At 55.6% G+C, this 16,178-nt stretch overlaps 1 protein-coding gene across 1 annotated transcript; it reads left to right on the plus strand.

Moving 5' to 3' along the window:
* The first annotated feature begins 9,493 nt into the window (after window positions 1–9,493).
* LOC116824446 (resistin-like) lies at window positions 9,494–13,715 on the plus strand. The gene is given in 5 exon segments (XM_032779741.2): window positions 9,494–9,582; window positions 9,585–9,614; window positions 10,974–11,111; window positions 12,946–13,023; window positions 13,445–13,715. Coding segments are annotated over 5 exon segments (438 nt in total). The 5' UTR covers window positions 9,494–9,521; the 3' UTR covers window positions 13,576–13,715.
* Window positions 13,716–16,178: the final 2,463 nt, after the last annotated feature.

Genomic DNA, 16,178 nt, shown 5'->3' on the forward strand with positions numbered 1-16,178 from the left:
GGTCAGAGGGTCATAAGAAGGGAGCCTGACGGGGACACCGAGCAGAGAACCCCGGACAGCGCCCACTGCTCCTCGAAGACGTCAAGGGAGCCAGTGGACGCCGCCCAGAGGAACTCCGCCCGGATACATGAACGGACTAAGGATCAGAAAAAAACACCACAGTCATTGGAGTCTCCATCGGCCAACCTCCTCAGCGGCCGTCAGTGGGGTGCCATCCATGGCCGGGCAGGTCAAGGAGTTCAGGGGACCCTCGGAGGTGGGAGCGGACACAGCAGTCAGGAGGAGGGAACACTGGGAAAGGGGAGCTGGGGTGAGGATGGCTAGGTCGAGGCCCACTTGTGGAGGGTCATCCTCCCCCTGGGTAACCGGGGTCAGATCAAGGGCCTCAATCTCCTCAAAGATGAAAGGGGACTCCCCTCCCACCACCCCGGGGTCCTCCCCACTAGCGCCCAAGGCAACGACTGCCTCAAGTGTTGCAGGGGGTGCAGGTGGCAAGGGAGCAGGGGGGACCTCATCCGAGGCCTCCACAGGAAGGGATTGTGGAGGAGGGATGGTGGTACCATCTGGTGCTGCCACGGCTTCCCCGTCTGGCACTGGCAGACGGACTGACCCTGAGGGCACGGCAGAAGGCTCAGCATCTGCGGCCCCCTTTCTAGTCTTACAGGGGGCTCCCGCATCAGGTAGTAGGAGCGGAGCTTGAGCTTTCTGCTTGCCCCACCTACCCTGTACTTGGGTCCAGCCCTCCATGGTGTCGCTCGCGGGCTGGGTGATAGGGGTCAGGTCGGAGGGCAGGGATGGTGGTTCGTGGACTTGGAGGAGCACTGGTGGGACAGCCAAAGGAAGGGAAGATGCCCCCTGGGGAGGGCCCTCTCCCATGCCCAACAATACCCTTGCCGCACCCTCCTCCACAGGCCCCACCAGAGTGCAGACAGCGGAGGCGGGGCTCTCCCACTTGTCTAGGCATGCCAAGGGAGGTACCCCTGCAGCCCGAGCGGGAGCAGTGATGGATTGAGAAGGAGGAGGGGCGGCCCTGGGCAGCGGGCAGCTAGGGGCGCCGGCGATGACGGGGCCGGCACCTTGCCGGGGCTTGGGGGTCCCGGGCGCTCCTCCATGCCGGGCCAAGGGGCAGTCCCTCCGGACGTGCCCCGTCACCCGGCAGAGGTAACACCGGGTCTCCCCTGTAGAATAGTGCACCTGGTAATGGGCCCCCTGATAGGGGACCAGGAAGGACCCCTCGAGTGCCTCTCCGCCACGCGCCGCTGGCGGCAGTTGAAGCTGCACCTGCCGGCGGAACGAGAGGACGTGACGGAGGGCGGGGTTCTTCCAGCCCAAGGAGAGAGTGCTCACTACAGAAATGGGCTTCCCCAGGGTAGAGAAGGCGGGCAACAGGGCGGCATTGGGGAGGAATGGGGGGGGACAGAGGTCAGGACAACACAGACCTCCAGATCCTCCAGCGGCTCCAGGGGGATGAACACGCCCCCCACCGCCAGGCCCTTCTCCACCGCCTCCTGGGCGGCAGCCTCTGAGGCAAGGAAAAAGATCACCTTGCCATACATTTTGGAGGCCGCCACGATGGCCGTGGGCCCCACCACCCTCGCCAACGCCCGCAGGTAGGTCTCCACGTGGGGCGAGGTGGGCACCAGGAGGCAACGGACGCCGCGCTTCCTGGTCAAGGTGGGGAAGGGGCCCTGGCCGCCACAGGTGATAGCGGAGGCGGCGGTCGGGGGAGATGACGTAGCCGCGGGCAGAGGGGTCGCCGTCACCTGGGTGTATGCCCTGGGGGCCGGGGGAGGGGCATCCGCAGAGCTGGTGGAGGGAACAGTGGGGAGGGCGCCGCGGCCAATGGGGCCGCGGCAGAGGTGGCAGGCTCCGCCATGGAGGGCTTAGTCTTCCTAGTGGGACCCTTTCCCTTCTTCTTGCCCTGGCCCTTCCCGCCAGCTGGGGGGCTCCCCCAGAAGCAGAGGGGGCAAGGGACATGGCAGCAGCAGAGGACACCCCGTCGCCCGCCGCTGCCGGAGCCGCAGCGAGAGCGGTGGCAGGTGGTCCGGCAGCAGCAGTAGCAGTGGAGACTAGGGGAGTTGTCAAGGGAGCAGACAGGGGAGGGGGGATAGGGGTTGTCCCAGGAGTCCCACCTGCTGCGTCTCCCACCATGGTGAGTAGGGAGGGAGGGGAAACACCGGAGAAGGGGAGGGGAGAGGAAACAGGTCAACCATTTCTCCCTGCTAGGCTGTAGGCAGGGGAGGAGGGTGCCAAAATGGGGGGGGCGGATAAGGGGACTATCGACGACTTGGGGCAGGGGTCAGTCACCGACACGAGATTGAATCCGGCTCCTCTAGCTGCACTGGGGGAGGGGAGGGATACAACAACAATTGGGGGAGGTGCAGTGCAGGAGGGGAAACTCAAACGGGGGGGGGGAGCACAAGCGCACTAAGGGCGCATGGGTGCATGAGGGGAGGGGCTAAACAAGGTGAGGGGGTTGCAGAGGAGGGGAACAGCCAGGCAGGTTGCGGGGCAGAGGGACCAAGGGGCTAGCTGCAGGGCTGGGGCAGGACAAACAAAGCTACAAAGGGAGACAGGCGGGGCAGGCAAACAAACCAAAGCTGGGGGGCAGGGGCAAAATGCTACAAGGGGCAATGGAGCAGGCAACAAGGGGAAAGGCTAGGGGGCCTGTTGCGGAGGGGAAGGGTCAGTTCAGGGAAGGGGGTGTGTGCACCCACGAGCACTTGTGCACAGTCAATAGGTGGCTGGCTGCTGCTGGAGGCCCAAAAGATGGCAACAGGGCGTGGCAGGCCAGGCAAGCAGCTGTGTCCCAGAGGCAGGAAACTGAGGCAGATGGAAAGTGGCCGGTGGAGGTTTGGGGGGACACAGATGGACCAGGGGCAGGCTCCAAACCACACCCCCTGTGCCCTCACAAACACAGTCTACATCCCCACCACTAGAGCACAGTCAAAGAGGTACTTAGTCCAGAAAGGCCCCCTCCATGGTGGTCTTCAGAGTCCTCCTGTGCGCTCCCCCAGCAGCTGGTGGTCTTCAGTCCTCTTCTTCCTCCTCCAGGCTCCAGCAGCTCCCCAGGCAAACACAGCTCCAGCAGCAGCTCCTCCTCCAGCAACCCTGGTGGCCAGGCAGGAAGGACCCATCACAGGTGGTAGCAGTGGGGTCCTGGCTTCTCCCTCCAGAGGTGGAGGAGTGGGGGCTGGCCAGCAGGCCCCCACACCCCTCAGTCAGCAGCAGTGGCAGCAGCAGTCCAGCAAAGGAGCACTCTAGCCAGCAGCAGCAGCCCAGGAAGAGAGAAGGAGCTCCAGCTAGAAAGGCAGCCAGAGAAGGGGGAGCACTCCAGCCAGCAGGGTAGCCCAAGCAGATAGAGCACTCCCGGTAGCTGGATGCTTACTCTGCTCCTGCCCTAAAGAAGCTCAAAACAGCCCTGGGACAGGGTCCAGGCTGTATGAAGGCTGCTACTAAGGAGAGCAGCAAGCCTCTGCTAATTGAGGAAACAACCACAGGTGGGGCCACACCCCAATCAGACCCTAGTTGTCCTATAAAGGCCAGGGAAGCTAGGAGCTGAGAAGACTCTCCCTCTAGCTTTCTGAGGGAGAAGGGCTTGGCTGCCTACAAGCTAAGAAAGGTACCTAGAGTGGAGCAGGGCTGGGAAAAGGCTAGAGGAGCTGTGGAGCTCCAGCCTGGAGAACCCCCAGGCTGAGGCTTTGTTAAAGGTCTGGACAGGTACTGGGGCTACAGAGGGACAGCCTGGGGTAGGCAAAGGCAGCAGGTCCACTCCTCCCTTTGCCAGTGATGAATGGTGTGTACACTGCAGTATGCCCCAGAGAGCAGGGGCTAGATGGTGACTGGCAGTAGCCATATACTGAGGTGAGGTGGGATAGGGGGTTGGGGGAGACCCAGAGTGCTGAACGGGTACTGCCAGGGGGCAACACCCAAGGGAAAAGGCTCCAGGGTCCAGGAGGGATCCCGGGGCCAGTGAGAGGTGAGACATCGGCCGGCAGTGGGCGCTCTGGAGGCTGATGAGCTAATTCCCTGAATGACCAGCAAGAGGCACTGTGGAGGTGAGCATTGCCTCACTATAGGGTCTCCTTGCTTGTAGTTGTCTGTCATGTTAGGTCACTACAGAGGACAGCTTGCCACTTACCAGATCGGCAGTCGGGGTCACCAGAGTTGTCAGTTGGCTTACGTGTGTGTGTGTGTGTGTGTGTGTGTGTGTGTGTGTGCTTTCTGTGTGCTGTCCCCAGCTTTGTGCCGATAGCAGATAGCTGGTTCAGCAGACTGCGACAGTACTACCCAGTGTGGTTAAGTGTAGAAGGCTGGAATATTGCTTAGGCTGCTCAGTGCTTCTGTTCTTGGAGCTTCAATGCTATTAGTAGCTAGTGCAGTCCGTTAGTTCAGCATCCTTTGACGTTACTCATAAAGAAAGACCACAAGCACGATTCAGTAACAAAGACACTCAGCCAAGTTTATTGCCCCCTAGACACAGTCGCAGCACCCTGGCTCCATGGTTACAAGTACACTGACACCTGAGTGCCTAGTAGCAAAGAATGGCTCAGTCGGCCATGGAAATGTCTGCCGTCCCCTAAGCCATGCAACAAATTAAGGCAAAGCCCCCTGACGTTTATAGACCAAGACAACCAACTAGCACACACTACTCACACAGCACCTTACATATTTCATGACATCTGTTTGTTACCTCCCCTTATTTCTGATATCTTGGACAAAACATCCCTATCCATTGTCTTGTCAAACCATCTCATCTTGTATTAGATTGGGGCGTATCAGTACTTGCTGGAATATATTTATGTAACTATCTAGTGCCTAGTACACTAGCAACAATTCTGCCAAGTTCATGTCCTGGACAGTGACCCTGTAAACATTTGCTTTAACACAGGGCCTGATTTTGGTTCACAGCCACTGGTTCAGGCCTCAGATCTTGCACCAGGCCGAGTGCTCCAGGCACGCGCTCTCTCTGTACTGTATAGGGCAGCTGGGCGCTCGAGGGGGGGTTGAGGTCTAGTGCATTACAAAAGGGAGGCAGGGAGCCAGGCCTTCTGGGTTCCATGACTAGTTCTGGGAGGGGGACCTGTGTCTATTGGGTTAGAGCAGGGGACTGTGAGCCAAGACTCCTGGGTTCCATTCCCGGCTCTGGGACAGGAGTCAGGATCTGTTACAGCTTTTAAACATTCCCTTAAAGGCTCCCCTGCAGTGGGCCAGCCCTACAACGGGGCCCGCTGTTCCTCAGACATAGGCCACATTTCTTCAATGCCTCTGTGACTGAGCCTCTGAGGCTCCAGTGGACTAACAGGGGAAAAGAAGAGTAATTCTATTTTGAAACCCTTCCGACCATGAAGTGTAAGTGAGCACCACTCCACAAAGTCTGAAAGCAGGCAAGTCATGTGGCAGTAGAAATTGGAATGGAAAAAATAACAAATGGTGGTAAATCAGCAGATCATGACACTGAGTGCAGAACAAAAATACGCATTAACCACGACGTTGATGCACACCCAAATGAGTGTAGAACAAGTTACTAAAATAAGGGTTAACTACGATGCTGACGCGCACCCAAAGTCTTGACTATAAAATAAGCAAAAGCATAACGCTCTGCGGAGATGCCTAAGAAGCACTAGCAAAGCTGCTGTTCTCCCCAGTGACCAGTGGAAGATTGGCCATTGGAAGAGGAGAGCCGCGGACTCAGCTTCACCTCTGACTGTTCGTAGTTGGGACTCGAGGTGCTTTCAGCCGATGGTAATAGTGATTTTTGTATCAATAAAAGGGATTGTGTCAATCACTTAATGGACAGCGGTGCCGCATCCCCAGGAACTTCCTAAGATCACCCTGGCATAGTTAGTCCTTGTGGGTAACACAGTGAATCCAGCTGAGACAGACTCCTGGCCAGAGACTTGTCCACTCTTCAAGGCCCAATACACCTTGGCAAGAACTTCTAGTGACACCTTGCAGCCTTTACAGCCAGTCAGGTTTCTCGGATGGAATCCAGCCCCCAAGTCCCCAGGATAGCACAGAGAAGCAAAGACTAAAACATCTTCCATCCTGGCCACACCAGCACACCAACCTGCCAAGCTGGCCTGGAATCTATTTTTGGCCTTTTCCCTTTGTCAGTCCCAGGTGAGAGCTCTGCATCTTCTCAGAGGCCAGCTCTTATCCTAGCCTCCTGCCACTCCTCAGTCCGTTCACCTCCTCCCCCAGGCCCATGCTGAGTTCACATGTTCCGCCTGCAGAGAAGTGTCAGTTGTTCGGGCTTTAGAGCTCCCGTTGTCTTTCCAGCCCTTCCACTGATATGGGTCAGTTTCAGCCAGTTCTTTAATACCCCACTCGTTCCACCCCAGACAGCTGCGTGACCCATCACCTCATGGCTTCTGCTCTGACCCAAGAGCACATTTAATCCTTCTATACTCATTGGGTAGCAATGCAAAATACATAAGGAAGCTGAGGCATGCATCGGAATGATAACAATATTACAGAAAATTCCCCTTTGTCACAGGATTAGAGCAGGGGGCTGGGAGTCAGGACTCCTGGGTTCTGTTTCCTGCTCTTCTGCAAGCTCACTATTTACAACACTTCTATATTGCCTCTCTGCGGTATTTGTTTAACAGAAAGAATGGCAGTAACTAAACACCATCTGTTCAGCTTGTCAGATCGGTGATGTTTTCCTGATGTTTTCCTGGTTCGCTCTGTGTGAGTTCTGGAAGGTCTCCGCCTCATCTTTAGATTCCATATCTTTAGAGGCAGCATGGTCTAGTGGCTAGAACATCAGACTGGAAATCTGGGTTCTAGTCCTTGATTTGCCACTGCCTTGCTCAGTGAACTTGTGCCAATCATGTCCCCTCTCTCTGCCTCAGTTTCCCCTCCTCTTTAGACTGTGAGCTCCTGGGGCAGGAACTGTCTCTCCTTCTGTGTCTGCACACAAGCTACTACAGCCCATGAACTCTCAGGCTAATTGCTTCTATGTTCCCACGGCCCAGTGCTACCATGGGAACAGCTGTAATTTGTGCAAAGGTGCCTCGAGGTGCCAGTCACCCCAGCGCTGGGAGGATAGCGCTCAGGTCTGTGGCTGGTGGCTCTTGCTCCCATGCTCAAGGTTTGAGATTTGGAAGGAAGCTTCTCCTGGTTTTGCTTTGGACCTTGGTGTGTTTTTGCTTCTTGTGGAGCTTGGATCGCCTGCTGGGATGAGCTGGGCATCTCCCCTAATCAATTCCCTGCCTTGCAGGGCCTTGGCCTTGATGGCACCTCTATTTCAACATTAGAGACATGTGGGTGATGTGCAATGGCCTGTGCTACACACACTGGATGCTCTGATGGTCTCTCCTGGCACAAGCTCTGTGAGACGGGGCTCACACTAGCAATTGGAGAGAAGTCAGAAAGCTGGGCTCTGATTGCATGTCTGCCCTCCCTACCCAGCCCCATGCTGGGCTACGAATCCTGCTGGTGCATTTTCAATCCGTCTTTGGCTCTTGCCTCTACACTGTTACCAGATTTGCCCATTACTATGGGGTAGGCTCATTTATTTGGGTTACTCTTCTGGGGAAGAGATTCTGTAATTCTATCAATGTGCTGCTTGTGTCACTTGTGTGTTCATATGGAGCTCTACTTCTCCCTTCTGTAAGTCCCCTCCCAATGGAGCTATCCTGCAGGACCACAGTTTCCCAGGGCTGGGTTTCTCCAGCCCCAGAACCAGATAAACACACCCACTCCCACACGTACATTAACAGAGCAAGTCTGAGTGAACCAGGTCAATCAGCACTGTCAAGCTGACCCCTTATATATCTCTGGACACTTTCAAGCTGCCTCTCCTTGTATGCCCTTGGGCTCCATGGACTGGGTCAAGCAGCACTTTCAAGCTGTTTCCCTTATGCGTCCCAAATTCAGCACGTCCCTATCCCCACTCTCACATCACTGGGAGTAACCTACTTGATGAGCAAACCTCACAGTAATTTTGGGCGCTGCAGGGATCTTTAGCTTAGGTAAAAGAAGTGTTGCTGCAGAGCAAATGAGGGAAGCTAAAAACACAAAAGAATAAAGTTCAGCAAGAGAGAGAGAAGCAACCAACTTAACCATAAGAGTTATTTATTGAACAATAGTGATAACTACACAAGAAGGGCTAAACCAACATAACATGCAATATTAAAGGTTAAAACCTAAGGTAGAAAGGAAAACGAAGAGAGAGAGAAAAAAAGAGAAGGGGATCTCACCGCTTCCTGAAGCTTGAACTGGTCGGGGTTCCCAGGTGATGGTGGTAGCTCAGGGTCGTGAGTGCTGGAAACAGGCAGAGCCCCCAGCACAATCAGTCAGGAGAAGATGGAGTCCCAGTGGAACTGATGCAGAGTTTGGATCTAAGCATCAGAACACTGACTGGAGGGTGAGTAGGAATTTTTGTAGAGAAAATAGAATGGTTCAAGGGAGAACATTAGACTTGTTTATAGGTAAGCTGGTGACTCAAGGGTTTTCTTTAGGCTAGACAATAGGAGCTGATCACTCTTGGCTATGGGTAGTGTTTTCTTCCAAGGAGCTCACAATGTAACTAGGCTGCTTCAGTATTTTGGATATCGATCAAGGATTCCTTACTAGAATTGTTCTGATAATTGCTGAGCTGGGTATGTGCAGGTGTAGGTTCATTAGCATCTGGAGCAGAGATTCCCATGATTCCCTACTTTTCTGGTCCCAGGGTTCAGTGCGGTTCTCTGTTCTCCATTCTGTATGCAAATTGTGATGTCTCCCTGTCCCATCTTTCAAGCAGATGAGGCTAGGGGAGTTGTCTCGGTTCTTCATTCTGTATGGAAATGGGGATGCCTTAATCTTGTCACCCTTGTCAGGAGGGGTCTAGGTGTGTCTCCCAACGCCCTTCACTGCTCTCTGCAAGGTTTTCTTTCCTCTGATGGGTTTTGGTTTAAGCAGAGGCTAGGGTTGGGGGTGTCTTTCATGAGTCAGGCTGGATACTGCACCCTGGTTCCCCAACAACATGGAGCTGACTTGTATCAACACTGTAGCCAGAGGTGTAATTTCCAGCTCAGGAATCGACTGAGCTAGTGTGCTAGGCAGGTACGTAACCACGGCAGCACGGGAGGCGGATGGGCTGTCTGGGACCGAGGGTACATGCACGGGGCAGCTGGCCCATCCCACCTCCTGCACCGCGGAGGCTACACTGCTATTTTCACTTTGTTAGCTCCAGCAAAGTTAATTACACTTCCAGCTGCAGCACAGCCCACTCCTCAGTCTCCAAACCCAGAGCGGCCCTGCCTTCCAGCAACCCCTTTACAATATCCCGGAAACTCCCACAGAGGGGGAGCCCCAGGGCTGTCCAGACCCTCAGCGACAAAGGCTCTGCTAGCATAACACCTCCAATGTAATGGAGTTACACCAGGGGAGAATTTGGCCCTGGCAATGAACAACTGGGCAGGGGCTGAGCAAACAGGGAAGTTACAAGAGAAACATTCTGTCCTGGGAACAACCCTGGGATTGCCCCACACTAGCAGGATGGGGGAGTCAGCTGTCAAGCAGCCAATGGGATGGAAGATTTCGCCACCTCTGCTCCAGCTAGCTCCTATTTAAAGGGGCAGCTTGTGAACTGGGAGCAGCATCCTGAAAGATTGTGCCAGAAGGTGAGTTTGTACCATTGGTCGGGCGGGATTCTCCAGAGCCTGGGGGCAGGTTTTTGGGCATGGCTCCTGTGTGTGCCCAGCTTCCTGGGACCTCGGCGATAGTCAGGGTGGTGGTGGTGTAACTTTCAAAGGCTTTCAAAAGTTAATCTGGTTCCAGGCACAGTGGAGACGCTCTTAATCCAATGTGAGCAGAGCTCCTCTCTATGTAGCAAGGGATTGGCTTGGGATAAAGTTTTGTAAAGCAGCTAAAGGATTTAGGAGCCAATGTTCCATTTTGTGACTTTGGTGCCTATGTGTGTCATTAGGTGCCTAAATGCCTTTGGTATCTGGTCTCTAGGAGCCTCGTCTCATTGAAATTCAATGGGAGTTAGAATCCTAAATCACGGGAAAATGTTACCCTTAAACTAAATCAATATAAATCTGGTTTTAATCCCATAAGGACTGGTCTAAACCCAGTTTTGCACCTATTTAAGGATACTTATTAACTAAAAAACTCTTTTGCTATAAATGATTGTATACTGTTCTAGCTGCATCCACCCCAGAGTGGCGTGGCTTGAACTAGATCAGTCTGTAACAAATAACTCAGTGCAAAATAGTGCGTAGCTCAGTCTGAACCTGATTCACACCAGACATATGTCAATTTAGCCCTTACCAGATGGCGATTCCATTGGAGTAGGAATGTCCACACTGCGACTCACACGGCTTTCACCGAACTGGTTTACAGTCATGCCGAGTGAAACAGGTGCAGCTTGGAGCAGAGAGACGAGGCTCTTTTTGTGGGTGCTTTAATTTTGTTTTGGGGAGGGGCCGCTGGGGGGGGGAAATCAGTTCTCTAAGGAGCTCATTCCAAACCTTTAACGGGAACCTCCTTCCCGTGTGTGTGTGTGTGTGCGCGCATATGTGTTTGTGGGTGTCGATTTCAGCCTGAAAATGCAACCGCCAGTGCACATGGTCCCCACTGGCAGCTTGGAAGCAGTCCTGCTCTGCTAGCCCCTAGGATGGGGGTGCCATTCCAACCCTCCCCAATAACCCCCCATTACCCATCCTGCCTGCCTACCCACCCATCAAACACGCCCAATCTCCTGTTCCAAATCCTTCCTCTCTTTCCCCTATTTGCTGCCATTACATTTCCTCACCCCTCAGTATCCCTTCCAGCCCCCTACATTCTCGTCCCCACATCCCCTGCCCCTTTGGGCCTGCCTGTCCCCGCTCTGACCCTCACCCCCTTCCCTGGCACTGTGGCTTTCCCTCATGCCTGTGCCCCACTCTGCTGCCTTGTGTGCACCTCGGCTCCTGCCACCGGTTCCAGAGGGCTCCTGTTCTGGGATCTCACACATTGGCCGGGTCTCTCCCCTGCAGGTAGCTCACCACCCAGCGGGATGAAGGCTGCAGTGTTCCTGCTGCTCACCCTCCTAGTGCCTGCGTACCACACGGGTGCTCAGTGCATCATTGACAGTGCGGTCGATCTGAAGGTGCAGGCAGCGATTAGTTCCATAGGTAACTGACCCAGGGTCACTACCCCCAGAAATGGGGGGTCACATTTAGGGGAGGCCGGGGGATGGGACTTTGCAGCAAAAGGCGAAGCTCCGGCAGTCTCTGCTCTGAGCCCCAGACTGAGCGAGGGAGCTGCCAAAGCTATGGCTTTCCTCCCAAACTGGCTCATTTACACTCTCTGCTGTACCTGTCTCTCCTCCTCCCTGCCACGAGCATCTGACCCCCACACCCTCTCCAGTGTATTCTTACCGCAAACACTTGGGTGCCAGGTTTATTAGGTGTCTGGCAGTGGCCAAACAGGAGTTACAGGGCTTTCAGTGTGTCTAGAAACAAGGCACTTTGTAGATTTGGGCCAGAGAAGCTAAATGACTTACCCAAGGTCATACAGGGAGTCAGCACAAGTCTGGACCATTGCACCAGCCTGCCCAGGCTCGCAAGTCATTTGTGCATTGGTGAGATATGACACAGGCAGCGTTAGTGACTAGGTCAATCTTCTCCTGATTTTTAAATCAAGATTAATGGGATCAACTAAACTGCTGGGAAAGTCACATGAGAACTTGTTGGAACCAATCACATACAAGAGCAACATTACCTGTGCCCCACACTGTGGTTCTCTATCTCTTTCTAGTGGTTGAGTCATATAGTTTCTAATACTGCCTCAGAGCTGATGGGCCTGGGGCTTTGACTTAGGCAGAGATTCCAGGAGTCCCAAGTTTGATCCCTGCTCCTGTCAAACCACCCAGGACAGCTCTCTCCTTGCCTGTCCCATTCTGCTCCCAGCCAGCCCCATTCAGTGTGTAAACAGGGCGAGGGGGAGCTGGAACCCTTGGGGTTCCCTGATGTTCCTCAGCTTCAGTTCAGGCCCGAGCACAGCATGGAGCCGGTATTTGTCTTAGTTCTATTCCAGTGGCTGCGCTCTGGGCCCCGTCGTGCCAGGCGCTGCACAGGCCATGGTGAGAAGCTCTCTGCCCCAAAGAGCTGCCGAGAGATGGATTATCATCCCCATTGCACAAAGAGGAACAGAAGACCAGAGTGACTAAGTGACTTAACAAAGGTCACAAAGAGAGTCAGTGGCAGAGGCAGGAATTAAACCCACATCTCCTGCAGCCCAGCCCAGTGCCTTAGCCACAGACCCACTGGATTGGTCAGTCACCCCACTGGAGCATCTGGAGACAGGGTCGATGAGATGCCATCTGCACAGCTAGCACCACCTCACCCCAGGGGCTGAACTGGGCTGGCTGGGGTTGCTCTACCCATCTCTCTCAGGCTGCTGCTCACCTGGACATGGCTGCATTCACGGGGCTGGAACAATTTGTATTGTGGGGGAGCTGAGAGCTATTGAACCAAACTGTAAACCATGTATATGATGGAATCCTCTTCAAGCCCGAGGCAGGGGTGCAATAGCACCCCAGTTCCAGCACCTAAGGGTGTATTGGCTGGGGGAAGCAGCCAGGAATTATTTCTGCTCCCTCCATCCCTGCCCTTTGTTCACAGCCCAGGGGGTCTTGTTAGATGCCCAGAGGCTTCCACCAGGTAACACTCTTCTAGGGGGGCTGTGGGCAACCGGCATCAAACATGAGACCTCCAGATCTCAGGCCAGGAGCTTTGATTGCCTTAGGCTCAGATGCAGCACCCAGCTCCAGGCACTGTGACTGTATGTAGCCCAGCCACCACTCAGGGGAGCCAGAGCATCACATGGAGTGAGGCTGGGTGGGTTACACCTGCCCAGGTAACAGCTGGGGCAGAGGCAGCTTCTCTCCACCTGAGCCTGGGGGGAGGCATCAGCCTTTCCACACCCAGGGTCCTGCTGGCTACAACTCTGCCTCTTACCTTGCAGTGTCCTCCACCCTTGCCAAAGCCAAGCTACTCTGTCAGGACGTCTCGGCACGTGGGGCACTTGTCTCCTGCCCAGCAGGTGAGAGCACTTTCCCGAGTGCCCTGCAGGCCCAAGGAGGGAGGGGTCCCTGGGGCACAGACCCCACCCCCTCTGCAATCCTGGGTGGGTGTGGAGCTGGGGCAGCAATGCACCACCAGCCTGCCTGGGGGCCCCCTTCCCATATGCTGCCCAGTGCAAGGAGCAATGGCATTCACACCACTCCTGAGTCCCTGGGGGCAGTGGATGCTGTGGAGCTGGGACCAGTGTGGGCCCCTGGATCAGACCCCTGGGACGTCTCACTGGCCTCCTTTGTTTGGGCAGTGGCCTGGCTGCAAGGGAACCACAGGGCCATGCCCTGGGTGCTGGGGAGGAGGAGAGAGCAGGGCACCTTGCTACCTCCCATGACTCCCATCCTGCCACCAGCTGCTCCCCTAACCCCACCTCCCCCATCCCCCCACAGGGTACAAGCCCACGGGCTGCGCCTGCGGAATGGCTTGTGGTTCCTGGGACATTCGCTCCGACTCCACCTGCCACTGCCAGTGCGGTGGCATCGACTGGACGGCTGCACGCTGCTGCAAGATAGGGCTATAGTGATGCCAAGACCCAGCCTTGGCACTGGAGAGCCTCACCTGGCCTGCTGCCCCTGCCGCCCCCTTGCCATGGACACTGGCACAGAACCATGCTGTGCCCTTTGTGCCCAGTGCAATAAATAAACTTGAATCTGATGCTTCTCTGGCTCTGTTCTTCCCCTGACTCCAGGTCTCTGGTACTTAGGGCCAGAGCATGGGCAGGGGGCACAACTCTGCCTCCCTCCTATTTTCCCCATAGAGGCCTCTGTCCCAGATCTGGTTGGGCTGCCACTACTGGTGGCTCACCAGATCGCTACGGAGGTTCAGACACTGAACCCCATAAGTGCTCTGAGCTTCCCAGGGTATCACAGGCTGCAGTGCTGGTGTCTCCTGTGGCCTCTGGGGCACATTTCCTGGGCATTGACTTTGTCTGTTACCCCTTCACAGAAATGGAGCCCCGCGACCCACCTGCCTTAGGGCCCCAGGCCCAGCACTGACCCCCAAGTAGCTCAGTAGCTTACCCCCCTGCCTTCTCCCAGACCTCCCCCTGAAGGTGTGGGCCAGCTGGGTTCCCTCTTCCAGTGGCCAGGTGGTCAGTGTAGCACGGAGCGCACAGACACCGTGTTCAGGTTTCTAGCCCTATTGCTTTTCACTTAACAGAGCCCAGGTCATAAAGGAAACAACCATCCCCCAATCACAGTGTCGCTCACCAGCTCACCTGTCCCTTGGGAGTCCTTCGGGGTCTGTCTGGGTTCAGGTCACAGGGTCCCCCTCACCACAGCAGGGATCCTGCAGCAAGTGGGAGTGGGAAAGCTCTGGGGAGCCCCTCCTCTTTAGCTGATGAAAATGTACAAAGACCCAAAATAGATCAGACCTGGCCCTTTGTAACCTTCCAGCCCTGCTGTCACCTGCCTCAGCCTCCCCTGGTGATCCCAGACCTCGAGCAGGTGCCTTCATGGCCAGGCCACCCCCTCCCCAGACAACCCCCTGGGAGCCAGTCTATTGGATAGGGTGTCTGTAGTAGAACAGAGGATCATCCCAAGTTAATGACCCTCAGGATTTGGCCCATTTGCACATGCAGGTATCTGATTTAGGCCAGTTAGGATCCAGCCCTCTGGAGATATGCCAAGTCTGGGTTTACAGACATTGGCTGAGGTCTTTCAATCCAGAGGGGCTGCTATGAATTGTATTATGGTAGCACCCAGGAACCTCAGTCAAGTGCCAGGAGCCCATTGTGCCAGGTGCTGTACAGATCCCAGAGAAGCACATATACGAAAGGAGCCCTCGTGGGCCAGCACAGGCTCTACCCTGACATGGCTCAGAACCCACCTGCCCTGGTGGTGCTGGGACAGGCTGCGCTCTGGACAGGAGCTGAGGGAGGGGTGTTGGCCCCGGTGTACAGAGGGGAACTGAGGCCCAGCTCCATGGAGGCATTGGGGGTGGTGATGCTGAGCATTGTAGGTCCTAGACATTCGCTGGAATAACAAGGTTGTACATGAGGCCTGAGTCAGGCGCCCAGGCTGCCCTCTTGATGGATGGAGGAGAGAGGTGCCTGAGAATGGGAGTAACAAAAGCCAGCGAGCGGGGCGGGAGCCAGCCAATGGGAAATGCTGAGGAGCCGGTTGTGTGCTAAGTCCCATCCCTCTCCTGGAGGTCAGGGCCCAGGGCCACGTCTACACTGTGGGCACTGTGGTGGCGGAGCCCCAGTGGCTCCGTAGCACCACGGTGTGGACACTTTCGGTGAGGGGCCGGCAGTGCTGTTTCCCTCGCTGCAGGAACTGCCCCTTCCTGAATGAGGACAGCAGTCGGCTACGCTGATAGTTAGGTCAGCTTAACTGGGTTGCTCTGGGGCATGAATTTTTCACCCTCTGAGCGCCGGGGCTGTGTCAGCTGAGCTTTGAGGTGTCGGCCAGGCCACCAGCCCAGAGCAGCTGTGTTGTCAGCTGCCGGCTTCACTGGCACAGGGCCAATCCCATAGGGTGCAATGAGGGGCTGATGAACTATCCACAGAACACATGGGGGGAAGGGGAGCCAGCTCTCCTTTAGCCCACGGCTCAGGACACTCAGCTCAGATGGGGGGTGCCCCCGATTCAGTTCCCCCCTCTGCCTGATGTGGGGAAGGAGTTCGAAGAGGGATCTACCACCTCGCAAGTGTGTGCCCTGGCTAAGGGCTGTAGAGCGAGTCTTGCTTGTGGTGTGGCCCAATTCACTTAATTCTTCAACTATTAATTAAAGTGGAACAACTTCAGTAGGAGAGATGGGGAGTGAGAGCAAGACCCACCTCAGAATAGCCCATAGCCCAGCGGTACCTAAACATGGGACTGGGGCCCCTCAGCTCCTCTGGTGGTTCTGGGACATAGTCTGACCAAATCACTCCAGCAGGCTGCTGCAGAGCAGGGAATTGACCCTAGGTCCCCCAAGGCCTAACAAGTGCCCTCCCCATGGGCCCAGCCTTCCCCTCCATAGGGGCAGCAGCAATTCATGTCCAGGTTGCCCCCTGAGTCTCTCCTGTTGCCCACCTGCATGGACTCACTTTCCAAGCTCTGGTGCAGTTGGAATTCACAGCAGCAGCTCCAGGCACCAGCACTCCAAGCACGTGCCTGGCGCAGCAAGCCGCGGGGGGGG

This window comes from Chelonoidis abingdonii, chromosome 26, assembly GCF_003597395.2.
Source record: "Chelonoidis abingdonii isolate Lonesome George chromosome 26, CheloAbing_2.0, whole genome shotgun sequence".
NCBI classification, from domain to species: domain Eukaryota; kingdom Metazoa; phylum Chordata; order Testudines; family Testudinidae; genus Chelonoidis; species Chelonoidis abingdonii.